Here is a 27,590-nt window from a genome sequence, read left to right as displayed (position 1 = left end):
GGCGCAGAGCCCACCCCTGCGGCTATCGCAGCCCCACCAAGCCTTCGTTAACTGAGCCTTACCGTCTTTTAATGTTGGTGCTCCAGAACAAACATAGCCCCGTTTTCAAGAAGAAAACAGCCGGTGGCTGGATTCGCCCCTCCTCTTCCTCACCACCCCGTAACAAGCAGGTGCCCACTGAGCTGCTCACAGCTCCGCAGCTCTTCCAGGGAAAGGGGCTGCTGGGTCCCAGCCCGCGGCTCAGCCCCGCGCCCGGCGAGGTCTGCAGGAGGCAGCACCTCCCTGCCCTTGCTTGGGAGAACATCGGCACATCTGGTTCCACCCGGCCTGCGAGGACAGTACCAACGCAGGGCACTTGGGCTCAGAGCTCCCATTTTGTTGCTGTTTCCTTCCATTTTCCCTCTGTTTGCTGCAAGAGTTAAGGATGGATACACTAGGCAAGCCTGAGACCCCCACACACCTCTTCAGCTTTTGACAATAGAGGTAAGGAATTGGCACAAAACCCCAAGCATCACGGGCAGCATTTAAATTTTCTTCCAAGATACAGATCATGATGAACAAAATGGAAGAGGTGATGTTACCAGGAGCAGGAGGGACTGACCCTAGGCTCAGTTCAGCATAAGGTCCTGCAGTAATACTCCACAACGGATTCCTGTTAAAGCAGAGCTCTCCAGGGGAAAGAGGAAAAAAAAATAGAAAAATAAAAAAAAAGGCACAACTTCAAAAGCACGCAGCTTATTTCTGCAATGCCTGATGTTCATCGAGTCACACTTCAGTGCTCAGAGCCATGAAAACACTGCTTGTGAGGTGACATTTGGAGTTGCCTCATTACTCTTTCAAAAAGAGTTTTGCATCAGAGAGTCAGAGCTTCAAACAACAGACCCTACAGGAGTAAAATAACTTATTAACAGCACACGAAACGGAATCGCCAGGAGCCGCTGATACCAAAACAAGCAGGGCAAGCGTGTCGCCAACAGCCAGCCCGCGGCAGGGAGCGGGCAGGCTGCCCGGGCCCGAAAGCTGCAGGAGCAGCCCTGGGGGGCTGGGGACGTGCTCTTGCCTCCGCGGCGCGGGCACTTCCCAGACGCTCGCCTTCCGCTCCCCCGCTCCGCAACGACAAGGGGGACCTGCACGCACGCCTACCTTCATGCTCTTTTTCAGTTGTTCCGACTTTCTTGATCTTCTTGGGCGACTTCATGAAGAGTGGAAAGATGGTCCTGAGGCCCAGAATGTCGACAAACTTGTGACAGTTGTCCGTGCCCTCCGGCCCGATCATGGCGTGGTCCAGCACCTTCAGGGCGCTGCTGCGGGAAATCTTCTTCTCTCTGTGGAAAGCAAGCTGGGAGTTAAACTCTTCAGGGACACGAGGAGCTTTGGGCCATGCTGCTTTAGGGAGACAGCATGAAAAGGGAAATGAGCACAAGGAAGGCACAAGGAGCCTGGGCACAAGCTCTAAGCAAGGCTTTTTTCAAGAAGCCAAAACATTATATCGACAAATACTCTTTTCAAAACCGTGGCTGAGAATATCCTCTTGGTTATTTCTTCTTTAATGTCTTTTATTTCTTTTTATTTTCTATTTTCTTTTTATTTCATGTATTTTATAGTTATGGTTTTATTTTCTCATTTTTTATTTCTTGGCTGTTGAAGAAGTTATTTCCTCGCTACAAACACCAGCACAAGACAGCAGGGGAGGCTGGGTTGGGTACACAGCACAAGTTCTGCCACCCCAAAAAGATCAGGACTCATATCCAGCAATAATTCAATTTAATAAAGGAATACGTTTGGTAAGCGTGGCTTGTTGGTCAGCTGTAATGAAGAAAACCCCACCTCCAGAAATCGCGCTTGGGAGGAAGCCGATGGATTCTGGGCTATCCTGTTTTAATGGGAGTTCAGAACCCTGCTGCTGGTAACTCACACCGATAGCACGTGGATGGTCTGAAAACGATTTCCAACAGCCCTGTACCTCTCAAACCAGAAGCAGAGGGATTTCCAATTCATCCAGGGGAAAAATTATATTATCTTGTGAAACGTGAACTGAAAAACCTGTCGCAAATACAGCCCATGAAACCAACAGACCAGGGAAACGCCAGCAGGAGCCAACGTGAGCTGAAGGACGAGAGCCCCCTGCGTCCCCAAAGACCAGGCCACGAGGACATTCCCCAGGGCAGGACGGTCACAAGCCCCACGGCCTTCCACTCCAAACGCGTGGCGATCTCCTCTGATTTTCTCTTCTCCAAGAGAATTGGTTCTCTAACAAATATACAGCTGCATGCACATACAACAATAAATCCCCCTCCAGAAACAAGCTGCGCTCTTCCTCGGGGAGGTGACAAGGGGACAGCTCTCCTTGGACACAAACTGGCTGCTCTGGCATTAGTGTGGACCTGGAACAGGGATCTACACAGAGCAAACCACTGGGGCAGCCCGGTCCCCTCCGCTTCCCCCGGGATGGCGGCAGCACGCCGGCTGCCCTCGCACATCTGCCCAGCTGCAGACAGCGCGCTGGCCGCCCCGGGTCTCCTCGTCCAGGGCTTCCCAGCGAGCCGTGGAGAACGCCTTCCCTTTAGAGATCTACCTTTGTGAACCCCCGACAAGGCGCAAACTCAAACCCCATGTATAACACCCCAGCCTGACACCTTGCTGGGGCAGCCGCGGGGGCTTCCGATGGGCACAGAGCGGGGCTGGAGCACCACGCGCACGGGGATCCGGCGCGTCAGCGAGCGCTGCCCATGGGCGGCGGGCAGTGCAGGAGGGTGGCTCAGCATCCCCACCTCCCCCCTGCAGGGAGCTAAAAATAAAGCACTACTCAGGCCAGACAATCTCAGAAATGTTTTCAGGGGAAGTAATTGCATATTGATCAGCATTTAGGAAGGTTGCGCAGAGCTGATCTCTGGAATATTCATTGGGTTTAAGTTCAGGCTTTTACAGATCAATAGCTGCTTGACTGGACTGTCTAGAGTTGATTTTATTTGAAATATTTATTCTGCCAGAGGGCAAGCAGTTTATCTTGGTCTCATCTGCGCTTATTGAGGTAACTTTTAGCTGAACACTAATTCAAAGACATGAGCATCACCAAGTAGGGAGCGGCCTCGGCCTTCATAGGGAACTCAGGATTACAGCTCTATTTGCTAGCCATTGTTTTCCTCCTTCTAATACCTTTACATCGGAAAGAACTCTTTTGGTACATTTATTATTTCAAAAAGATGACGTGCTAAGATTATTTGGACTTTCCAGACCAGCGTAATACCATCTCTCACTTTCCAAATACCAGCAAAAGCAGAACACCAGATTTCCTGGGGAAATGCTGCAGAAAATGGTTCTGTTTAATTAACCAGAAGATTTAGTAAAGAGACAGTCTAAGTTTCCATGGGGTCATTAGGAACAGCAGGACGAGAAAACATAAAGGACTTTAATAATCATAAAAAATATAGCCTGAAACAGCTACAGTCAAGCTTTGGGAGTCAGAGTTGTCCATTTCCACCTTGTTTTGCAAATGCTCTTCTGAGGGTCAAGAAAAGCCACCGAACGGCTGCAGAACAGAAAATCGCGTTGCCCAAGCGATGTGCGTTCCCACAAGCGCCCTCCGCTGCGTTCGTGCCTTCGGTTGGTAACAGGGGAAGCCGCACGCCCGTTTTCCTGTGCAACAGAGAACCTTCTTGACACGTCCCCTGGGAACCGCGCGGCTGCGCCGCCTCCAAACCTTCACGCAGTTTTACAGCAAAAGCCGAAAGCCTCCCGTCAGCACGCACAAGGGCTCTGACACTACCAGCCTGTTTTTCTCTCTTTCGGCTCCGTAAGGTAAACTGCATTTAGGTTACCAAGGCAAGGCTGGGGGACCATGTACTAAAAAGTGCTTCCTGGCCTAAAAACACAATTGAATTGAATTCCATGTGACATTTATAAGCTTTCCACTGGCGCTACCACCTTGATAAAGCAGCTTATTTTTGATAAAGACACCCCATAAAATAAACGGGCCTCCATTGCCGCAGAGATGCAAATCAAATCATTATATATACCCTTGTCCTACTTCAAAACGTCCTCCTCCATTTCTGCTGCCACAGACTCCATCCTTCTCACACTGGTCGTCTCCCAGACCCCCTGTGCCCCCCGCCACGTACTGGCTCGGCAAAGCTCCGCTCCCAGTGGCCAACTGCAAGTCCGAGACCACAACGCCAAGTCCAGGAGGCGGCTTGCTATGGACACGCACATACCTGGCATCAGCCACACCGTGCTCGTCTTCAGGTGCTACCTACGTCTGCCTCCCCGTGAGCCGGCAGCATTCCACACCACACAGCACCATCTTTCGCTGTCGGCCACGCATTTTAAGGCTCAGCATAACAAAGTAGTCCTGCTTTCATTACTGTCTACAGGAATCTCTCGCGCATGTTAAATGCCCACCTGACCACGCCGTACTTTGCAGGCCTGTGTGCAGGACTGTTATGAGCAGAACAACGTGGCCGGGTGTACTGGGCAGCATGAGATACAGAATGCTACGTTCCCTAAGACAGTAATGGAGATTCAAGCCTGATCTCTCTATTCTCACACAGCTTATCTATCTCACATCGTGTCAATAAACTCTCAACTTTGGTTATTTGTCCTTTCATCTGCACAGACTGCGGTACCGTGATTAACCGCCTTCAAAGTAAAAACAAAAAATAACAGATCTCTCCCCCCAGACTTCAGAGGACGCCGACAGGAGAGAAAAATATTCTGCCTTGTTTGTGGGCGAGGCGGTCAATCACAACCGAATGGTATGTCTGTCCTTCGTGGTCTACCATGAAGGTATCAGGATACAGAAGGGTGATACTCGCGTGCAGCTCTCCGGATCACCACTAGCAAGGTTCAGTTCACAACGCCAGCCTGCAGTTACCAAAGCAGAACTGCCCACGGAAAGCTGAGCACCTGGAAGAGCTTTTAAGCATACACTGCAAGAACTCCCAATGATAAGAGGTTAACAGAATTAATCACCAGGTAGTATCAACTGGATATTAAAATATGTGGAAAAACTCACATGCAAACAAACACCAAAACCTTGCAGCATCAGTCCTCCAGCTCCTCGCTTTGTTTGGTGGTTTGAAGGCTACAGAAACATGCTCTACCTTCCTCACTGAAGCGTCAAGTCCAACAGAGCTTTCCACCCTCAATCACCCCACAACCTGCAAAAGCACGTACCCCCCCAGCAGCCCCCGAGCACGCCCAGCACTTCTCCTCCCAACGCAGCTGCCTTCGCCCAGCGCCCCTTCCCTCATTTGCGTCACCACAAACCAGCGCTTTTACCTCCACCATCTCCTGTGCTCTCCATCGAGCGCTTGACTCCAACACCGGTCACTCTCTTACTACTGACAAAGCACCAAAACTTGGAGCCCAGAGATGAGACCCATCAGGGGATGCCAAGAGACAGCAGAGCTTCGCACCGCGTTCCTGCGGTCCTGAAGATGTGAGCTGACTACTTAAATAACACACACACAGGCACACCCGTGTCACACCGACCAGAAGCAAGCTCACGACACCGCTAAGGAAACACCACCCCTACCAAAAGCAAAAGCTTCGCAGCAGCACTGCAGCTCTGACCCGGCCGGTCGGTCTGAAGGATGGAAGTAGCTTCAGGCACGTGCTGAGTATCACTGATTCCACACGGTTTAGGTTACACACATGATCACCCACCTCAGAATCCTGAAGCTTCATTCATTACGAGCATTACAACAAAAAAGAAAATCGTGTATAGGAATGAACTGAGGGGTCAACACCACGGATGGTGTGAAATGCTAAGAAAAGCGGTTGGCAGCTCTTCAGAAGAGTAAGCACATGAATCAGCAATAAAAGTACCAGCTTAACGCTCAGCTCTCGTCTGAAGCCACCACTGGAGGCAAGAAGCCCACCCTCTCTGCCCGAGTAGGTGCTGCTCTCTCTAGATGAGATTTGCAGTGCAGGACAAGTCAGGGCCAAAGGGAGCTCGTCTGGGGACAAGACTCAGCCAGCCATGAACTCGCAGTATTTGCCCACACGGCCAGGGAAGAACTTCAACTTTTCTGCTTTTCTGAACTAGATTAGAGTTTTTAAACAAGACGTCACCTGTCAGTACAGTCCATGCTTATGAACAGTAGTGACATAAGCTTCTAGAAAACATTCCGTGATTTATTACTACTTTTCCGTTGTCACTTTGCCAATCCCATTCCCATGCACAATAAGCGAGGTTCCTAAGCACCCAGAGACTGAGGTCTTGGAAGCTCCTTCCATCAGCCATGGCTTCTGCTGACGGTTAGGTCATGCTTTGTCCCTGCTAACCCCTTCACAGCTACTGTGGTGGGGGAAATGCATCCAGGGAGAAATTTTCCTCTTGTCATAATTTTCCAGCTGGGATCCTGGTACACAGAGTGGTAAACAGCGGAGTCCAAAAATGGGGAAAAAGCTATTAAAAACCCAAACACCGAGTCCCACCCCCATGGCACAGGAACTCCAAGCAATCAGTTCTGCAAGGCTAGCTTAGCAGCTTAGTACCCAAGGCAGAGGGAGGCTTCCCTCTCGGTCTTAGCTTTCGAGTTTTCTCTAATTAGCCTCAAGAAAACCCAGCGTTCCTATTTGAATAATCCACGTTTGGTTATTTATTCAGTTCCCTGCTGCAGCACATTGCCCAGCCGTGCGCTGCAGGAATACATCATTTCTCGCTGGTGTTTGCACACAGCCTAGCACACCAGGGGAAGCCAGACAGAGCCCCGCTGCGCCCCGTCCCGAGGCCTGGAGGAAGCCAGTCGGCACAGAGGACACAATCCAGCACCAGGCTCAGAGGTAAAAGAGCAGAGAAGCCCTGGAGATTGACGGAGCGACAAAACATCTCACAAGAGGAAACGCACACTTGTGCCCATTTCACAAAAGCAATTTTTCTATCAACACCCACAAAAATTCACCAGCGCAGAGGATACGCAACACAGCAAAGCTCAAACTGGGGAACAAAAGGAAAAATGCTTTCCCAAGGGACACCCAAAGGTTGTCTCCTGCCCTCACAGGGGTCTTTTAAATCGCGAGAGAATTAGCGGCCTGACCCAGAGCGTTCTTTCATCTGGGTCTCTGCCACACAGATCTGCACTGTTATCTTCCAGCAGCTATTGTAGTAACCCCAGTTCTTAGGAAACAAAGCTAAAGACAAAGAGTGGAGCCTGTTCGTCTGAGAGGGTCCGACTTACATGCTGGAAAAAAGAGAAGACAGACAAATACACTAACACTGAAATTTTATAAACAGAAACCCACAAGTACCCAGCCAGAACGCGTGTTGATGTGTCAAAAGCAGACAAGAGAATCACAAAGTTATCTGGGTACCTGAGCATCAGATTCATCAGCTGCAGGCCCTCGCCTTTCAGGAAGCGATCCCGATTGGAACTGAGCATTAGGCAGGAGCAAAGGGAGTCAAAGAGGTTCTCCATCATTTCCTGTTCCTCTGCCGTGCTAGGGTTGTGTCGTTTAAACACCTGCATGACAAAGAAAGCAAATTACCCCAAAACGGAGGGCCCAGTTTGGTCCCCACTGCTGTAGCGTACACATGAATATTTTGCATCACACGCCTTCAGCATCCGATATGCACAAGGCAGCGATCACACCCGCCACTCCACTGCCCTCCTTACTGCTGCACACCAACAACTGCGCAGCAGTCGAACGCGCGACTTAAAGGCAACACAGGGCCCCCAAAGGGAACGGCAACTTCACCGACTGCACACAGGCATGTGGATAAGCTTGCTACCCGGGAGCGCCGAGGCACGACGCACACCCCAGGGTGCTGCGGACCGTACTCCCGCAAGACATGCCGGTGAAGAGGGAACACCTTACCGTCAGCTAGCGCAAACGTAGGCACCACGCAGCCCAGCGCTTGGCGTGGAGAAGGCATAAGAGGGCCAAATTCCAACCCTGCCTATCTCCAACTTGCCGTGCAATCATAACCAAGTAATTTAACTCCCATGTACCTCAACGTTAACATCCTTAGAACGGAGATTAACCTCACCCACCATGGGTGATACACTTGTGTGGAAGTTAGTCGGGGACTATGCCACCACTAAATATAAAGCACTGCCGTGCTTCAGCCTCCACAGACTGCTAGGACGGTGCTACACCCAGCATCTGCCCCACCTCCTCACACCCCGCCTGCGAGTCTCCTGACAGCAGAGAGGGTGTATGTGAATTACTCACAGATAACTGCTGAAGCAGCACATCGATCCCATCCAGCTCCCCAAGCAATTCTCTGTTGTCTAGACGGAGGTGGGGGAAGGGGGGAAAAGAGAGAGAAAAATGAAGCTAACTGTCAGCTTTTACAGCCATCTAACACTGATACATCAGCGAACAAAATCAATACGGCTTGACAGAGTACAAAAGCCGCAGAGAACGAGAGGGCGCATGCGTATGTGAGAGCAGACGCGCAGGAGAACGCGAGCAAAGGAAAGCCGAAGGCAGAAGAGCGCTGTTGTGATCCGCAGGAAGCCCAGATCCTACCCGAACGGAATATCGATACCAGAGGCACGTCTCACCATCGTTATTCTGGAGCAAGATAGCCAGCACTTCACTGCAGTACAGCTTGTTGGCATCAAAAGGCATCTTAGCCTGTGGGCGAAGAAGGAACGAGAGGCTCATCAGGGCACGGCTCTCCGTGTTTCATTGATTTGAAGGAGACATTAATCAAACCACCAAATGTATGAGCAACACTTAAACCAAAATACAACAGGAGTAATTTTGCAGCATGCCTCAGCGACAAACCAGCAATAATTCCCTCTGACTCAGGCGTGGGCAGGGTGTGTGTCTGTCCCTGCGCGCGTGTGCGCTTGTGCACGTACGTGGAGAAACTCTGCTCTCATATTCACGCTGTCCTACGCAAGCAGGTTTGACCAAGTTGGCTCCAAACCCCCAAGAAGAGTCTCCAGTTGTCTGCAACACGGAATTTCTTTCCTAGGATAAATTTTCCATGATGTTCTATGGGGGCATGGGCATATCCCTGTTTCAAAAGTCTGAACCTGCCGCCAAGAACAGAATTTCAGACGACACGTTGCAGTAACACTGAAGAGTAACCACCAGAGGTTTGGGCCAGGATCGCAATGTCTCCATCAGAAGGACACGAGATCGATTCAGCCTGCACAGTCACGTAACTCATTTCATACATTCCCTCCATATTCAGATATGTTAAAAAAAAAAAAAAGAAGTCATAACAAAACCAAAATGCTGAATTTTTTTCCCCTCAGAAGAAAAAGTAAATCCCTGAAGTGGGATTCTGAACTGGATCCAACGTTTTTGCACGCTTCATCTACAGGAACAGACTAAGCACTGACCCATCAGATAACAATGTTAACTGGTTTGCTGAAGGAATCATAAAATAAACAAAACAATTTTAGAAATCCTCAGTTACCAGCTATTTATATTCCACTGTTCGGGAGGAAAAAAAAAAAAGCAAGCAATAAGTACTCGGCTTGAAACGTACCATTTGTCACCCACAGGTTCTTTCCCCAAACGCACGAGCACCTGCAGCTTGACTGAGCGAACCCGCCTGGGCAAGGCGACGCGCGGGCCCGTTACCCCGACCTGCTGCCGAAGGAGAGGTCACGACACACGGGCACCGTGCCCTACAAAGCCATGAAAAGCGGGAAGATCCCAAATGCCACGGATTATTGACGTTAAATAAAGCTTTTCACTCTGACAATCCCCAACCCCTCTGCAGATGATGGTGTTTGCAGCAGCCACCGAACACTTCCAAGCGACCAGCGGCACACAAGGGGGGAGGCGCAGGCGCTCGGTGCCGCGCAGCGCTGCTGGCTGCTAGCACGCTGCCCGACGGCTGTCCGAGGGCAAGCGCTGGGAGACCACGCTCTGCTCCCTCCAGGCCCCACACAACGTCATCACACCCTGCTTATGTCTGGAGACGTGAGCTGTTGAGCTCTCCATCCTGAGCTTTCCCAGGCAGTTCTGACAACACACAATTGTGCAACCCGAGATGCAGTCAGAAAACAGAAATTCAGGCTCGGTGCGGTGTGCCAGATGTCCTCGCCGGCGCCTAGGCAGAACCCTGATGTTAAAACTCATCCCACAGACGTTCTTCAGCAGCACAACGCTCTCCGCAGATGCCGAGATCCTGGTTTAATCCTAACCACATCTGTCAGGGCGAGAGATTCAAGACCAAGCGCTGCCAATAGCGAAGGCGCCTGGGCGAGGGCTTCATTAGCACGCGGCTCCTCGCAATGACAGCGTATAAGCAAGAAAAAGCACTGCCTGATCACACATCCCCAAGCACAAAGTTAACACACGCCAGGGCAAAAGAAGGACACATCCAGCGCCCAGTTTTGAACGCCTTGAGTGTTCATTTTCTGTGGCACCAAGCAGGGGAATCCATCTGTGAGGATTTTGCTTTCCCAAGCTCCCAAGTCTCTCAGCTGCCACAGTAATTACAAGGCAGGCAGCAGTACCCAGCTCCCTGGGATACAATTAACTTCACCTTTTGTTTTTAAGCAGAAGGAATATAATGATGTTACGACCTGTAGTGAGAAATTACAGGTTACTTCTGGTAACAAGTATATGAGGTGCACAGAGGGGTACCTGCACACTTGCAAAGCTGATGGAGTATTTCTGCGGTTCGGCAGCCTTCTAGCCACAAAGACATTTCAGTATGGGAGTGCTGGTGCCTTACTAGCAGGGTTAGCAAAAAGCCAGAATCTGTTTGCGAAGTATCCCTTGCTACCTCTGTAGGAGAGCTGAACTATCCGTGCCTTTCCCACAGTATTTGCCAGGGAACATTCAGGCATCTCTTCACACAAGATGGAGTTAAACTGCGTAACTCACTGCCACAGGATGCTAGGAGGATCAAAAAGGAATTCTGAATTCAAAAGACAATTAGATCGGTTCAAAGGAAAAGCCACCACCAGCAGCAGTGAAACAAGCAGCGAAACATTAGCTCACTTGGTGAGCTTTTATATTCCCACAGGTCTCAGCCACGCACCAGAATCCACCGTACAGGAACCACAGGAACAAAGACATTGACAGTAGAACTACACGACAGAAGCTCGTCCGTTTAAACTAAAACCACAGGGGATACAAACCCCAAATTCTAACCTTTGGTCCTTAACTTGGCTTCTCCAACAGACGCGCATGCGCAACCCTGGCTTATTTTAAGCGCTGTTTTAAGCTCACGCTAACTAGTCTATAGAAGGAAGGCAGGCACTGGCAGAGCTCTAGCACTCCTGGTGCTTGAGCAAGGAACGCAGGGGTACTGCAGCTCCTGGGGACGGTCGCAGCAGTGCCTGGAGCCCGAGTCCTGTTTCGTAGCGCTGCAGCAACGCCCATCGTTCCCAGGGCAGGATCAAAAGAATTCCCACAGAAACAAGTAAAACCCAAAGATGTTCAGGAGGACTCAGCGTTACAGATACCACTCCAGGCAAAGGCTACAGAAATGAGAGCACTTCTGCTCACAGACTTGCATCACATTGTGCAGAGCTTCTTACACATAAAGCCAACTCCTCCAATTTCGCTAGCGTGTGGTAAGTTGAAAGGGACATAACTTCCCAGTCAGAGGCAAGTTTTGAATTCAGTGTGGTCACAAAAGCTAGAACTCATGACAAAGATACCTATGCAAATGGAAAGAGCCAATAATCAACAGCCTTGGGCCTTTAATATTGTGCCAAACACAGCCTCAAGCACACCAGCTTTCAGAGCAGCAGCCGGTCCATTTTTATTGTGGCATCTCCCAAATGACAACAGGAAAACAAGCTCACCTTCAGCCTCTTGAGCAGCCACTGCATGAGGCCCTGCTGCGCAGCTTCTGTGCACATCTCCGGTCGGAACTCTGCCATGTTCTCAACGATCGCTGAGAAGAGAGGCACAGAAAACAGTCATTTTTCCCCACCTGCAGGTCAGCTCAGGTCCGTATGGACACCGCTCTGCCAGGTCCTTCCTAGGGCTGCACTGCTCTTCTCGACGATATATCTTATTTAACCCACCACCCCTGTGTACAAAGTACAGGACGAAGCGAGAGGCTGTGCAAGAATGCTTACCCAGGGTGTTGTGGACACCGTCAGCTTCCTCTTTCACACTTTCATCCAGGCGCTCTAAGTTCTGGACCAACAAGGCCACAACCTGGCCCTCCACCTACATCGCCGGGGCCACGGGAAAGATAAAAAGGTAAGAAAGAAGAGTGGAAAAAGGAAGATGAAGGAGAAAGAATGGGGGGTTAATAAATAATAACAATCAATAAGCCCTACTGAAGCATCCTGTCAGGCATGATCAGAAGTCATTAACAATCTTGCTCTAAAATCTCAGAGGAAGCGAAGGATTCACTGAGTAAATCTGCCACTATGTTTGTCCTGATTAATTAAAGAACTTTTGCGTTTCAGATTAAACAGAAAAACATCTGGAGGAAAACATGCACCTTGTCACAGTCTTATTTCCTGAACCAGCCTGACTGATTTGTAATCCCTCAGAATTCTTAGGCACGAGGCACCACAAACCACCACGGAGGGGCTGTCAGCTCTGCCAGCAGCTTTCAGCTGCGTACTGCCGGTCTGCCTACAGCTCTGTCCTATCTGCCGCCTTAACAGGTACAGAAAGCTGAAGAAACAATGCTCACGCACAAGGATTAAACCCAAAAGCTGAGTTATCACCAGCTGAAGCCTTGCGTTTAAATCCGAGCAAGACAAATGTACCAAGTTGCCTTCTGCAAGCTAACAGACCCCAGGCAGATCAACAGCAGGAACCCCCATCTGCAGGGGGAGCCTCCCCCCCAAAAAGCTAACGCAAGGAGTCTGCTTTCCGAGCTGCAACGGTGCAGAGCCCAGCTTGCTTTGGCTACTTCCCACTGCAGATGTCAGCTTGGAAAAGTTAAACAAAATAAATAACATTTCCAGTTCAAACACTGTCAAATAGCTTTGGGCCAGTGAACCCGTGGAATACATACAGGTATCGGCTGCTGCGGAAGGGAGCACAACGATCTTCACGGATACCCTACGTTACACCCCCTTTCTCAAGAAAAGGCAATCTAAAAAGCAGGCATCTAAACATTTCTCCCCAGATGTGCCTGACCTGTTTCTCTCACAGAGGACAATAAAACCTCTAAAACTTGGCTATTATCAGTGGGCTGGTGACAAGGAAAAGAGAGAAAGAACTTTGCTTGATTTACTGCCTCTCTGCACATTTTATAGAGAACATCTTCTCTAGCGGCTCCTCTCTACCCCTTCATTCACCCAGCAATCTTTCCATGAAGGCAGAGTAATTAAGAACAGCCCAGAGGCCAGCGGGAGGAACTCGGCTCGGGGCCACTGCCATTAACCTTTGGAAGGTAACATTATAGTGACTGGACAAGAAGGATTGTAGGGAGAAAACAGAGCGGCCAAACAAAGCAAACAAAAGAAAACCCGTAATTCCCCATCTTTCAATTCCAGCGCAACAGTTCCAGCACAAGACAGGGCTGCAGGGATGCACAGGCACGGCAGTTCACTACAGAAGCTGCCCTAAGGTAGGACAGACAGGCAAATCTCAAGTTTTGCTGGGCATCGGTTCCCTGGAAGGCTTCTGCTCGGCTCAGCATCCTCCTCCCGCAGCCGAGGAGCGGAGGCATCCAGCACAAACGCCAGGAAAAGGGGAAGTCCAGCACCACGGAGGCCAGGAGGCACTCGAGGGTTAACCAGGCAGGGAGCACTTGGGATGGAGCAAGGCATCTTCTACTGCATGCAGACGATTTTCTGGGGTGGTTACATCTCTACGCCAAAAAGGATCATTACCTCCAAACCCTCCTCCACCCTTAAAAACACATCAGCTCTCTTACGCAAAAACTTTTGCGCTTTTACTTCTTGTTAAGAGAAACACACACCCGCACTGTAACAACAGGCGTCCCAGTTCAAGCACAGACTTCTGGGTATGAGACAAGAGGTACTGGGTGGAAGACCACTGGTCTGTGCAAGAGGATAGACCGAAAGGTCACAATGGTCTCACCAGCCTTCAGATCAGTCTGAGCCTGCCACAAACTTCCATTTTTCACAGATGAACAGAGGTCACCCTTTCCCACAAGCAGGAAGAAAAATGAAAATCAAGCTCCTGTTTTCAACAGGACACCGTGCAAGTCTCAAATATTACTTCATTCTCCCTCCTTGCACAAAAAAAAAAAAATCTCCCAGCCTACACAAATTTTGTGATGCGAGCATGTTCCTTCCAAAAAAAGGAGTGGTAGGCAAGGCGTAAGAAGAACCTGCTCCCCAAACGCTGGCATTCCATCAGGAACGCCCATCGCGGTCCCCAGCACAGCGCCTCAGCTTCAAGAGAGCAGGCTCCCGAGCCGGGTACCTTCTCGCGGCGTTGGCAGTACGGGGAGCCGCAGCTGCAGGACGCACGGCTGCCTAAGGCAGACGTTCGGGCATTAAAGCAACCCGGAGTTTACTACTTACCAGAGCGTCTATGAGGACTTCAGCTCCTTCTTCACTCTCATGGAGAGTATCTATGTCAGTCAGTTCTTGAAGCAAGTCTACCACAGCAATGGAAACATGTGCTAGGTGTTAAGGACAACCAACGTGGAGGCAGACACGTTCAGTATCACAAGCAGGTTGCCCTTAGGCCAGAGTGCTCACGGCGCGATCCACGACTGGTAAAACGTAACAGCAGTGGGGCACAGGAATACCAGAGCCCAGAGCTTCAGCAGGCACTCCTCGTAAGTGCCGAAATCAGGGAATCCTGACAATTACGGATGATAAAAACAAACCTGACCGCATGCTTACTGTATCGGGCAATTTCACTGGTTCTTGATGATACTTATTTTTTCATTTTCCCAAATCAAAATTGCTAGTGGGTATAACCAGGCACCATCTTGCGCTGTCAAGATTGAATGCAAGCAAAAGAGAAATGAGCTACGATAACCTGATCTGGGTATTCTGCTCTCAGCGATACCCCTGCTAACCTGACAGGGCACGCACCTAACGAGGCCGCTGCAGGAAGCGGGCGCGATCACCCCCTTCTGTCTGGCCCAATTAGGACAGCGTGCTCCTCTAACCGCGGGCCTCGCAGGAACAGCAGAGCTTCTGCCAGCCCAATTTTCACTCATTAACTCTGGGCTGCAAAACACACGGTTCCCCTGACTGCTACACAGCTCCCTTGTACGACGAGACGTATTCCACCTCATTAGACCCACTTCCCTATTCTCTCAGACACGCTGATCAATCCTGCCCGAGTCCCGCTGGGGCAGAGCAGGATATGCAGTTTTCTGCATGTCCTATATAACGACTTTGTGATGAATCTCTTTAAAATGCACGGGCTAACAATCCAGCCTCCCAGTTCTCCTATTTGTGCATTTGCTCAGACACAAAAGCAGCAGTAGGAGAAGCATTTTCACGTATTTTTCTTAGCAAGGTTTCAGTCGTGACTTACCGACTCTCAGGGAAGACGGTACGAGCGCTGCCTGTCCCAGTCCCAAGCTAACCTACGCCTAGGCGCCGCAGAAGACGTGTATCAGTAAGACTACTACTATCTTTATATTCCACAGCACTCCTTAGCCAAGCCAAAGCCATCTGTACATTTTCTTGATGGGCAGATGTCACTTCCAGCTGCCACTGCCATCAGGAACCAAGCAGAAGGGGGTAACTCCTCACTGGGCAGCCACTCACGCTCACACAGAAACACAGTCAAAGATGCCAGGGTACAACTCTTAAAAGCAAGTTGGAGCATGACTCAATAAGCAAGTTAAGAGAAAATAACCTGCCTTATGTTTATCCTGCAAGGAGTCAACCATTAATTAACAAAAGCTGGAGGAAGGGGCCAACAGGAACCTCGTGAAGTTTAACAAATGCAAAGCCCCGTACCTGGGAGGGAACAAGCCCGTGTGCCGGGGCTGACCGGGGGGGTAAGCTCTGCAGAAGAGAATCTGGACATTCTGATGGACGCGTTGAAGGCGAGGCCGCAGTGACAAAGGCATTAGCATTAGACTGAGCTGTGGTAGCAAGAGCAAACCCAGCAGGTCAATGGAAGGGATTCTTACCCGCTGCCTGGCACTCACGAGGCAACACGTAGAATATTCTGTTCAGATGCGGGCTTTCCCAGTAAAAGAGAGACCCTGACATACTGGGGACTCGGGAGAGCGGAGGATCACTGAGACAGTCGGGGAGCTAGCACACAATGTACTAGGAGGAGAGACTGAGGGAACGGGGTTTGATCAACCCATGGAAGAGAAGGCTACGGGAGGGACTACCTGAAGGCTACTGCTGCCTACTGGGTGCTATGAAGGCAACCGAGCCAGATTTTTCTGAGTGCACAGCAAAGAACTCTAGCAGTCAGAAGAGTTCATCTTGCAGGGCGTTCCTGTCTAGGGAGCTTCTGTTGAGGCTTCTGGTGAGAGTATCAGTTGTCCTATTGAATTTAGGAGATAGAAAAGCAAAACCTCACTCGAAGCTTTCCTGTCTTTCATTAATAAAATCTTGTCGGTGATCATCTTCCCTTCACACGTTTTGTGTAAAACTGCATGAATCATTCCACAGATTATTTGCTCCCCCTGGACACTGCTTTTGTCTCCTTGCATTAGTCCCTCAAGACACTGCACTGAAATCACATCTGAAGAGCCATTTGTTTAGTTCTCTCCTTGAAGAGCTCATCTTTAAAATCTTTTTTCCATTTGTTTTAACAAAAAGTCATTAGAAAACTTGAACTGTATCAATTCAGTTTTATGTCTAGATGCTTCAACAGCGTTTCCATCCTGCACATAAGCAGCGGCAGCACAGCGGAGAGGCATTGCTACGGCCTGTGCCCTGCTTCCAGCAGATCTGCAAACACTTCAGCAGTTTTATAACGAGAAATATACTTTTCCCAAAACTGCAATTTCTCCCCGTACACTAACTGACAGGCAAGTTGCAAACCAATTAAAATGAGTTCACAGTGGAAACACTGACAAGTCTTTGACAGAAGCAGTGACCCTAGGACACAGCTTTTCATGGCTGAAAGGACAAATAAAGCCGTGTTCCTGGGCACTCCAGCTACGAATCAGCTCTGCTATCCCAGTCACCATCCCCATAGTTTAGATTTTCCCTATGAATGAGAAATTCAGTGTAAGCTTTTACTGCCATGCACACAGCACACAAAAAGGCTGCGGGGTCTAGCAAAAAAAAAAAAGTAATGAAACTACGGTAGCCATGGCACTGGTCATGCAGAGCAGGTGTCTCCCACTGTAGAACAGTAAATTGTTAACAAACGTTTACTCGCGAGTCATTCCCATTACGGGTCACAGATAAGGGAAGCTGGGGTGTTTGCTGTTTTGCAGGGACCAGCATTTACCACATCAAGGTTCAGCTAGACACAAGGCAAAAGAGAAAGCGCTGTTTACGCGTTTGGGTAATATAAACTGGTATGCAATAAAATATTTATGTTTTGTTTTTATCTTCTGATCACTGCACCCACTTAGAAAGAATGAATTATGGATTCATAATACATAGCACTAAAGGAAAAGGGCTAAAAAAGAAAACCAAGACCTGTGCCTCGGACCACAACGTTTAGCACTAACGCTCCTTTTAATGTGGCATACTTCAAAACACCTCAGGAAAGCTAGTAAGCATTATCTGCTCCCTTACACATATAGAAAAGAAATAAGGAATAAATTGCTTTCCTAAGACCATGAATCAATAAAAGGGAAAAAGAAAAGCCTGCGGTAGTCCCAAGTCTAAATCCAGTGCCCCTTCCGCTGGGCTTGGCTGCTCCCTCCATTCAGCAGTGTTTGTCAGGACACAGACGGGCCATCTCTCAAATCACGTCACAATTTTTCAGCTTAATCTACTGTAGAACATGTTACAAGCAATGCAGGCAGAACTCTGCTTTCGGAGACTGCACAACGGTAAGCTGGGCATAGCTCTATTTACCTGCTGACGGCTAAGCATCAAGGCAGCAGGATATTCAAACAACACTATTTTTGTGTTCAAAACTACCAAACTCCTTAACAGTACAGGCAGAAAACTCTGAGATGTCCTCAGATCTCCAGAGGAAGAAGAGAGGGATGCACACAGGGATCCAGTTCAGCAACACAGGAACTGAGCATGGAAACGTCTCTGGGTGTTTACGCAGCCCAAGGGGCTTCCTGCAGCCTCAAGCTCTGAGCACACCAAACTAAAGGAAGAATTTATCACATGTACAAACTGCGGCGTAGCCCTGTGGTGAGCTGGTCCATGGCAAACAGCCGGAGGCGTGACAGCTCGGCTCTCAACAAGAAGGGGTAAATCAGTTCAGTTTTTACTGGGGGCTATTCCAGAGAGCGCTTGCACGCAGTTCAAGGCCATACGCTGCCGAGCCCTCAGCTTCTCCTGTTCTGTGCATCTGCTCACACGCTAACACAGCCACTCAAACCTATGTGAAAGGGTCATAAAACAAGAAAGGAGAGTAACAGCACTGACAAAATTCAGGATCGATATTGCTTGAATAAAGAAGGCTTTCGCTCGGGGGGCACGGGGGGGAAAGACATAAATTCAGCACAGCGGGAAAGAAATGAAAAACGTATACAGGAGCCTGTGAAAGCAGGATATGAGAGATTACAGAGAAGCCTACAGAAAGCCTCTACAAGAGCTGCTTTAACCAAAGGATATCTGTGTTGTCGTGTCCCAGCAGCCCGAGCAGAGACTGCACAGCGTTCAGCTCCACCAGCAGGTGATACAGGTCCGGCATCGTCGCGATCACGTGCATTTCCTGAATGATGTCATTTAAATCCAGCTCGGACTCCATGAACCTGAGGCAAGACAAAAATCATTAATAAAAAGGCAAAAAGTACACTGTGCCTCATCCTGCCCTATGCCTGCCCCTTGAAGTTCAACCACTGAGTAGGATGAGCCTTCCTACTATAGCATTTGCAAAAAGGAAATAAACAGATTTGTTCCAATTCTGTAAATCAGTTCTAGAACTTAAAAGAAAAAAATCAAAGCGGTTGTAGCTACATGTGGAAAAAAAAAAATCTGCGTATAAAATAAATTCTCCAGAGCAATGCACCTTTCCTAGCTACCACACATTATTATGTGGGTTTATTAGGCTGAAGTAAAGCCCATGAAAATAATTTGGCTAAGGGAAAGAATAGCAAACCAGACAAAAAATAACGGCACTCAAGCGTAGGATGGAATTCATGTAACGTGAACAACAAAACTCCCTGAAAGGAGGGAGAGGCTCACTGGAACCACAGGTGTGGAAACACCCACACACAAGGTCCGGCGTTCAGACCCCGTCCAGCCGCTTCGCACACCACAGCATCCGAAAGCTCCGGAATATGAAATTATTTTCTTCCCATACGGACTGCTGATGGCATATGCGAGCACCACGCCTTTGCACAAAAGGATGGCATGAAATCTTTAATTATTTGGAAAGCAAAACACACCAATCCAGGATCTCAGTCTTTCAGCCCACCCCCCAACACCTACCTCTGCTTGGAAACAGCACAAAGGAGGAGCCCCACGAAAAAGCAGGGGACTGCAGCGTGGCTGACGACGCTCCGATGCCAGCCACCAAGAGGTTGGGAGATGTCAGGAGAGCTCCTTGGAGCTCACTTCCGAGAACCAACCCACCTCACTACCTAAACCAACAAAACCTGATTGAATCTGTGCAGTCCCAAAATAAAGCCACCATGAGCTCGAGTTTCAGTACTGAAATTTCGCAATCTAAGATATTAACAGCAGCAAGAATTTAGTAAACTAGAACTTTCCCCTTCGTTGCTAATTATTCTCTTCATGCTGCCAGCCATACACCGGCCCCCACCAGAGCCTCGACAATGCCATTTCTACTTTACAAAGTCAGTCTCTGATACAATTTAGAAGACCTACATGGCAAGAACTGCCACTATGTAAGCCTCATGCAACTGGAAGTGTCTGTGTATTTGAGCAATTGATTTAGGGCTGAAACCTAAGATCAAAGGAAAAAAGGGCAATAAAGAGGGGCTGAGCATAATCTTACTTCTCTGGATTGTCAGGAAACTTGATCCGCAGCTCCTGGTTTTTGTAAGACCTCTTCTCAAAGGTGAGAATCATCTTCTTCACTGAACTTTCATCCAAAGGTTCCTCCTAACCAAATCGCAAGGGCAGAAAGCAGAGCTTTGGATGGTTACAACAATTACCCGGCAAAACGCAAACGAGCACAGCGATGCGGTGAGACCCAGACCCTTCAGGAACAAACGGCAACGCCTGGACGTCTCGCTGCAGAAAGCTGCCAAAAACTCGTTCACCATTGCTATCAGGTACTGATTTACTCCACCTCTGACCTCAGCAAGCTCCCCAGAGCAAAACCTTGCAACTCAGGTTGGGGTTTACCAACGGAGGAGCTTCCCTATGCTTTCTGAAACCAAGTGTCAATGAAAAAAAAACCCAAACCAGAGCAGTTTTGCGATGGCTCATCTTCCGTGAGCTGCCCTTTTACACCTGTTCTGGCCTGGCACCATCGGCGCATTTCGAGGCTGCTTGCTTCAGACGTACCCGAGTACGACTGCATCAGCCATTTACGCCACGGGTAGCTTCTTTTCACAAGTCCATTGTGCCACTTCTTTTTGTAGGCCCACATTTAACTGCCCTGTGTTTATGCTCTTTTGTATTTCCCTCACTTGCATAAGCTTTTGCTTCTATTTTAAAGTATTTTTCTAAAGAAAAAAAAAAAAATCAGTATTTTACTCTAGTACTTTCTTATTTTTTAAATTCTTCTAAAGTGTTCCTCAGTTGGCATCACACATCTACCGTACAGCAGTAACGTAGCTTCAGCCACCTCTGACACCTACAGACACGATCCTGTTATTTCCCGTTTCACAATTTTAATGCATTTCTTTTAATAAGACATGGACGACACAGATTGTCTTGCGCAACCTCCCCCCTCTCGGCCATCTGACTGCGTTACAATCACTATTAAAGAGGAGCTCTCAAACCAAAACACAAACCAGACCCCTTTCACATCTTAAGCCAGGTTGTGTGCCCCATCTCCTGTTCAGGATTAAAGCAAGAGTTACTTCTGGTGTTGAAGATGCTTTGGTTAGTGACTTCCAGCAGCAAGCTCATACGAGAGGAAAATTTCTATTTCTTCAGCAAACTCCATTACAATAATAACACCAGTCCAGCTCCTTTGTTATTATTGGATTTCCTACGCCCTCAAGGGCAACCTGTCTTGGCACCGTCCCACTCATGTCACCATCCCGTTCAGGTAATCAATACTACAGTGCCCAAACCAGATTCTTCCTGCAATGGGATTTCAATCCACAAAGACACTGTCACACGTGCTGACACTGCCTCCCTCTATTTTATTTGATTCCTTGCCTTCTCTGACATACACCACTACGATATCTCCATTAGGATTGGCTTTGTAGCTTGTATTTAATTTGCATTCAGTATTAGTGTCCTACAGATTAGCCTCCTTCCATTAACTTTACTGGTACAAAGCACATGTTGATGGCACTTCCATTAACTACAATAAACGATATTTTGGTTCTAAAGAAACCTTGGACTTCCGGCCCTCAAAATGTCCGGGCGGGAGAACTCCACTTGGCAAAGACAAGGGGCTTTTATGCTGCAGGAATCCACAAGGCTGCAGCCAGTCAAGAGGACTTTTGCCTACGTCCGTTCGTTCTCACTGGAGCTCAATGCTCAAACCCTGCGTCATCTTTCCCCGCTATCAGCAGCAACTGTAACGGCAATAGCTCAACATCAAAAAAACGAGAGAGATTTTCAGAGACGAATGCTAGCGATGCTGTGTACAGAGGACAATGATACTTTACAAATCTACACAATTCTGCAGTAGTGAATATCACTTGGTTTTTTATCAAACAGGACACAGGCAGCAGGAAGCAAATATCTTCTAGATTTATACCAATCCATGTGTCACATTTATAAAGTGATCTTTTCCCTGGCCCTTGGCAGAAAGGCCAATGCTGCATCGGATTTCTGTCTCCAAGGCTTGAAATCATTTACCCTTGACAGCTGCTACCCCCCTCCTCTGACCCAAGACCTTTCTTGTATAGAAGAATGTTTGCTTATTTGCTGCTGCTGCTGCACAGCTACAGAGGGGGAGAGGGGGAGAAGCGGCGTGGCTGGGGGTACTGATGAGAATAAGAGTTAGGAAGCCGGCCAGAACACAGGAACTATTTCCAGCAATGTATTTTAGAAGGTGGTTTGGGTACTCTCAGCCTAAAACAGATATTAGGCTTGAAAGCTTTCCCTTCCCTCCCTCCCCTTTGGCCCCCCCTTTAAACCTTCAGAGGATATCTTTGAGAAGCCCGTTTGAAATTAATGAATACCCCACCGGGCAGGAAAGTAAAGCGGTAACCTTAAGCTGTATGAGGCATGTGAAAATCACCAGTCAGCCTCATCATCTGCACGGTAAGAAATGGAAACCACAGAGAAGTGATTTAGTGTTTGCTTATTCCCCACCGCCTCCCCTTTCCCCACGGGACACTAGTGATTTACTTCCTCCTCCTCCTCTTCTCCATCCCTCTCAATTATCTGAAGCAGCTTCTTCTTCTCATCATCAGTTTCTTCCAGCGCAACAGGCTCCTCTTCCCGGTGACGACTGTGCTCTCGTGCACTAGCTTGTTTCCGACGCGCTTTGATTTCTTCTTCCTCTTCATCACGGGGTCTTTTTGTCCCTCTGTTAGGCTAAAGTCAGAGAAATAAGGCAAATGAATACAAGTCTCGTGTGACCCCTGCAAACCAGAGCACCAGCCTTACAGGACATACTGAGGAAATTCTTACAAGTCATTTAAAACATTTGCTTACACAATGCTTAACAACTCTGAAAACTGGAAAGGAAATTAATTTAGTGAAGTGGAACATCACATGCGCAGATGAATGGCTCTGCCAAGAGCTATGTCAACATCCTACCTTGTTTGATCTATGAACACGATTTGCGGGTAAAATATCTTCCTAGGCAGCAAAGACCAGTATTTCAATGACAAGGAGTGGCCAAACTGAGCTGCTCAGCGCCTCTCAGCTCATCTTAAGGACCTGCAATCAGCCAAGTGGCTGGGACCTCACGTTCTACAGACAGCAGACTAGCACACTCAAGCAGGCAGCGGTGCGAGATCATTTTTACCCACCCAGATTACTCTGAATTCTTGCGTGCACCCTAATTCACAGTGGCGTCCCCCATCCTTCTGTCTCGGTTGCTGACACCCGAGTGCCGCACCAAAGCCTCATTTAGAGCGTGCGGGACAGGAGCGTTGCTGCTTGCTGCAGTCCTGCGGGAGCTTGGCACCAGCTGAAGCAGTGCCCGAGGTTTTGCTTGGAACAACTTATTATTTTATTCCACATTTTTTATTTAATTGTCAAAATTAAAGATAATTTGCCAGGGACAAGAAAAAGTCCATTCACCCTAACCCCATGTTTTAATTCAAGCAAAAAGGGATGAAAGCATTTGAAATAGAAGCAAAAACTCTCTCCCTTCAAAAACTACAAGGATACAAAATTTGGTCTCGCATGCTTTTTTGAAGGACAACCAAGCTGGAACAGGAGTACTCCATGCTCTATAGCTACAGGAAAACAAAGCTTAATTCTTTACTGTTTCAAAGGAGTCTGTGTGCCAAGAACAAGGAAAACAATAAGAAAAATATTTCACTTTGTATCAGCAGCTCAAGTTGCCTGGCAAACCAAAGACCCACATTTTAACTGCAAGCCAGGCTCTCCCCAGTTCTGATGCGAAACAGGGAAGATGCGGAGGGAATAGGTGACGGTGCCGACTCCTGCCAGGCCCAGCACGAGTGTGGGCGTCAAGGTGGGAATTTCCAGCTCCCCAGCAGGTTGGGAGCTTCTGGTCCCCTGAGGGCAATCAATCTTTCAGGCTCATAAGGCAATCCCGCTGCAATTCGATTACGATGCGCACGCTGCAGGCCAGCTACGACTGCTTCCCTGCACGACCCAGAGAGCAGGTGCCTATTTATTTCAACACAACGGAAAAACGATCAACTGCAAACTCTGCTCTCAAGAAAACTGCTGCCAGGAGAGATGTAAAAAAATCCAAAAACCACTAATTCAAAGAGACACACACACACACACACACACGCAGTCAAAGTGTTAATTGTAAGGGGAGGCAAGCCGGCCCGCAGGCTGACCACGGTCACGCTGCGTTTTCAGGGTTACCATGTTGTCACCACCCTGAGAAGATGCAGAACCAAGTTTCCCAGACAACATATTAGCGCAAATCAAAGCTCTGGAGGCTTGCTCCCGGCTGGACCCATTCAAACTTGGTTATCCATCTCCTTTCTGCCTACATCTTCTCTGCTGTTTCCATTACGGATGGTACATTCCCGACTGAAAACTCCTCTAAAGTGCACCCGGGCACTTTTAAAGCAGTTACTCAGCTCGTAATTCAATAGCCGCGGAGCAGAAGCATAGCTGGAGATTCTTGGAAATGAAAAATGCATTTGCTTGGAGGGTTTCGTGGGTTGATTTTTTGGTTGGGGGGGGGGGGGTTGTTGTTGTTTTAAAGCAGATCCCCATTACTTATCTTCTAGGTACGTTAAAATATAATGTCACATAGATCCATTTGGAAACAAATCTGTCATTGTCAACAATCAGTAATTCAAACCCTCCCCAAGCAATCAGCAACCCAACAAAGACTCGAGGAAAGGCGCCCTCCTCAATGACATCATCTACGGCAAAAGCCGGGGTAAATACATCTCCCTTGCTCAGTGCCCTCGGCAGCACGCAGGTCTCTGTCCTTCCGGCGCCCTTCCGCTCCCTCCTCGGTAACACCCACTCCGTCCTAACCCACCTCTGACAGATTAACGTTACAGATACAGGAATTAGTGACGTGGGAAGCCCTGAGACGTACAGCACACAGCCCTACAAGATCTGCCTTGGGCGTTCCTAATTGAAGGAGTCAGGCTCTCATTCCTCCCTCTCATTTCTGAGCATTAAAAAAGGAACAAAAACCTCAATGAGACTGCAGCTGTGACGAGGGACCGAGGGAGCGGGTGGGTTGTCAGATGCAGAGTAATGTACCATGGGAAGGGACTACATCACCAGAACAAAATCTAAATTAAAACTCCATCACGAACCCAAGCCCATTTCCTCTGAGTACACAATCCTTAGCATCAGAATTTACACCCTGCTTCAGTCTCAATTATTTTATGCTTCTTTGTATTTATGCATTGTTGGGGGGGAAGGGATCTTCTGTAATACATAACAGAAATCATTATGATAAATTATGGAAGTGCCCAGCGTGCAATTATTAATGCTGCCAACATATTGGCAATAGGCAGTAATTGAATTCCCGGGCAAATGCTATTAAGCGGGCATTAAGGTTTTTCCTCTCGTTATTGATGTTATGCAAAACCTTCCTAAGAATATTGCACTTTCCCAACCAGTGCTATTAAAACTAAGAAATCGAGGCGTAAGTGAAACACCTGCGTTTCTGCTCCTTTCACAGGAGATGCATGGTCATAAACAACTGATTTAAGGCAGGCATTAGCTTCTGTTCATTGATTTTCATCTTCAGTTTGCGTTTCCTGACGGACTGTTACCGACCACAAGAATTAAGCACGTACCTTGTTGCACTGAGACCGGTGCATTTTGCTAAGCAAACACATTCATTGTACCCAAGCACATTTATTTAAATAATTTTGTAGCTTCACACACAACGACACAAGTTTTGCTTTCTGGTAGGAAGGGGAAGTTAATCGTTTGATAAATAAAACGTGGGGTTCCTTACTCAGTTGTGTGTTTGGCAAGAAGATGGAATCCATCAGCAAATGCACAAGAAAAGCAGTTTTAAATTGTTTTGTTAGTTAAGCTTGATTTTGCTCCTGTCGAATGCAGCGCATCCACAGTCATTTATTCGGCAGGCATTCCCATTTAAATCCAACACTGACATCACCACACCAAAACCAACGAATACGAAAGGGTTTGAAAAAAGCTGACGTTTATAAAATACAACAAAGTAGACAAAAGCTGGTGACTGGCAGGGAAGAATTACCCTTCTGTTGCTCTTGTAGCCTTCAGCTGTATTTGCTCTGGACATTAACTGACACAGCTGGCTCCCAGGCCCTGGGGAGCAGACCTCGGGAATACCCACCCGGAGCCAGGCATGGACGCCAACGCAGAGCCTGCCCGCCGCTCCAGGCGGCAGAGACAACAGCACCCACCTCGCGCGGCGCGGGCGAGAGATGTTACGCCCTAAATCAAAGCACAATGATCTGCCCAGGGCCCCCGCCTGGCCCCCCAAAGCAGTGACTGCACAGTAAGATCGGGATTAAGCATCCCATAGAATCTGAAAACACATTGCTCAGGCCCCCGACTGCTTCCAGCCTTCTCCAAACATCGCGAAGGTTTAGAGAAGGCTCAGTAATGGAGTTTCGCATTACCGAGACATCTGCTCTGTAAGTAACCTTGTTACTGCGGAGCTCGGAAATTATTTGTTAATGAAATCCGAGATAAATCTTCATACGCGGTGCAGCTTCTTTGGTGACCAGAGCGCAGCCGCTGCAGCTCACGAGAGCCTCTGCAGAAAGGTACGCGGCAGCGGGCGGTTCAGGACCCTGAAAGCAAGCCCCAGGTCTCCAGAGGCATCTGCACCAACTTCTTAATTTTGTTTCCAACATTGGTGATAAACCAGGCTACTACCGATCTCACTTCTCCTTGTTTCGCCTTCCGGAAGCACAGCCCTTCCAGACCGTGCAAGATCTGAGCATTAGAAACCGACAGAACCGCTACCGGGAAAACCCAGAAGTCTCGGGACGTGCCCTGAGCTCCAAAGTCACACAGACGGAGGCAACTGAAATCAAAGATGCGCGCTGCATCTACCTGCCCGCAGATCGTTCCCTCCGGGTCCTCTCCAGACTCGCCCACGAGGCAGGGCAGGGATCTGCCCCGACGGACTCTTACACACGCTCCGGTCTGGTGGCCAACAATAACACATCGAAAAGTAAGCTAAAGCTTCACTCACGACCCCGTCAGTGCGCCGACACGAGTCCGGCAGCACAGGGCCTGTGCTCCCCGGGAGCAGAGCCGAGCCCAGCGCCGCCGGCCCAGCTGGTGATGGCGCCACAGGCAGGGCAAGAGCCACCAGGGTAACAAGGCTGTAACCTGCTCAGCTGAGCTGCCTCTGCCATCAGATGCACCCATTACATTGCAGATTTACAGTAAATATCTATACCGGCAGCAAAAATTATTATGCACCTCCACCGATACACGGAGATCCACCCCACTGCAAACTGCACTCAGCCCGTTCAAACGAGGAGATTGCCCAGCTCGGTGAAGTCAGACCTTATCCCATTATTTACTGCTTCTTTTGTTACTTGATTTTACTAATATTCCATTAAAAAATTAGCAATCGGTAATGACCACTCACAGTGGTGAAGTCTGCATTTAATGGGAATTAAAATAATCTCCCTTATTCCCTCCCGAGACAATCGAAAGAGATCTCTGAAAAGAACTGGAGCTGGCTTTGTCCCCTTAATTACCCTCCGTAATCAGAGACCAGACGCAGAGGATCTGGGCACAGCCTTTCTGGGCAGAACAGCAGCAATATTTAATCATCAGTTTAGACCATCTGCAACTGTTTTGCAGCAACACATAAAGTTTATGGATTCCTGAGCTTTGTATAAACTGCCAGGTGCTGTTTAATTGTATTTTTTGTTGCAACAGGTTCCTTTTCCCACTCTGGCAGGCACT

The 27,590-nt window shown here is 48.6% G+C and overlaps 1 protein-coding gene across 1 annotated transcript in view; it reads right to left on the bottom strand.

Annotated features, from left to right (window-relative positions):
* The window catches only part of CTNNBL1 (catenin beta like 1), a 55,941-nt gene extending 28,900 nt beyond the window's left edge, over positions 1-27,041 (bottom strand). The window contains exons 1-11 of the mRNA XM_009644057.2: positions 27,003-27,041; positions 22,389-22,577; positions 19,903-20,009; positions 18,555-18,694; positions 14,394-14,491; positions 12,012-12,105; positions 11,733-11,824; positions 8,511-8,583; positions 8,176-8,234; positions 7,315-7,463; positions 1,144-1,325 (exon numbers count right to left, since the gene is read on the bottom strand). Of these exons, the coding sequence (XP_009642352.2) occupies positions 1,144-1,325; positions 7,315-7,463; positions 8,176-8,234; positions 8,511-8,583; positions 11,733-11,824; positions 12,012-12,105; positions 14,394-14,491; positions 18,555-18,694; positions 19,903-20,009; positions 22,389-22,577; positions 27,003-27,041 (1,222 nt within the window). The remainder of the gene's footprint in view (positions 1-1,143; positions 1,326-7,314; positions 7,464-8,175; positions 8,235-8,510; positions 8,584-11,732; positions 11,825-12,011; positions 12,106-14,393; positions 14,492-18,554; positions 18,695-19,902; positions 20,010-22,388; positions 22,578-27,002) is intronic.
* Positions 27,042-27,590: the final 549 nt, after the last annotated feature.

Source organism: Egretta garzetta, unplaced genomic scaffold (genome assembly GCF_000687185.1).
Source record: "Egretta garzetta isolate BGI_Z169 unplaced genomic scaffold, ASM68718v1 scaffold1818, whole genome shotgun sequence".
In the NCBI taxonomy this organism is placed as follows: domain Eukaryota; kingdom Metazoa; phylum Chordata; class Aves; order Pelecaniformes; family Ardeidae; genus Egretta; species Egretta garzetta.
Note: the sequence above shows the minus strand (reverse complement) of the source record. Positions and strands in the feature narration are given on the sequence as shown.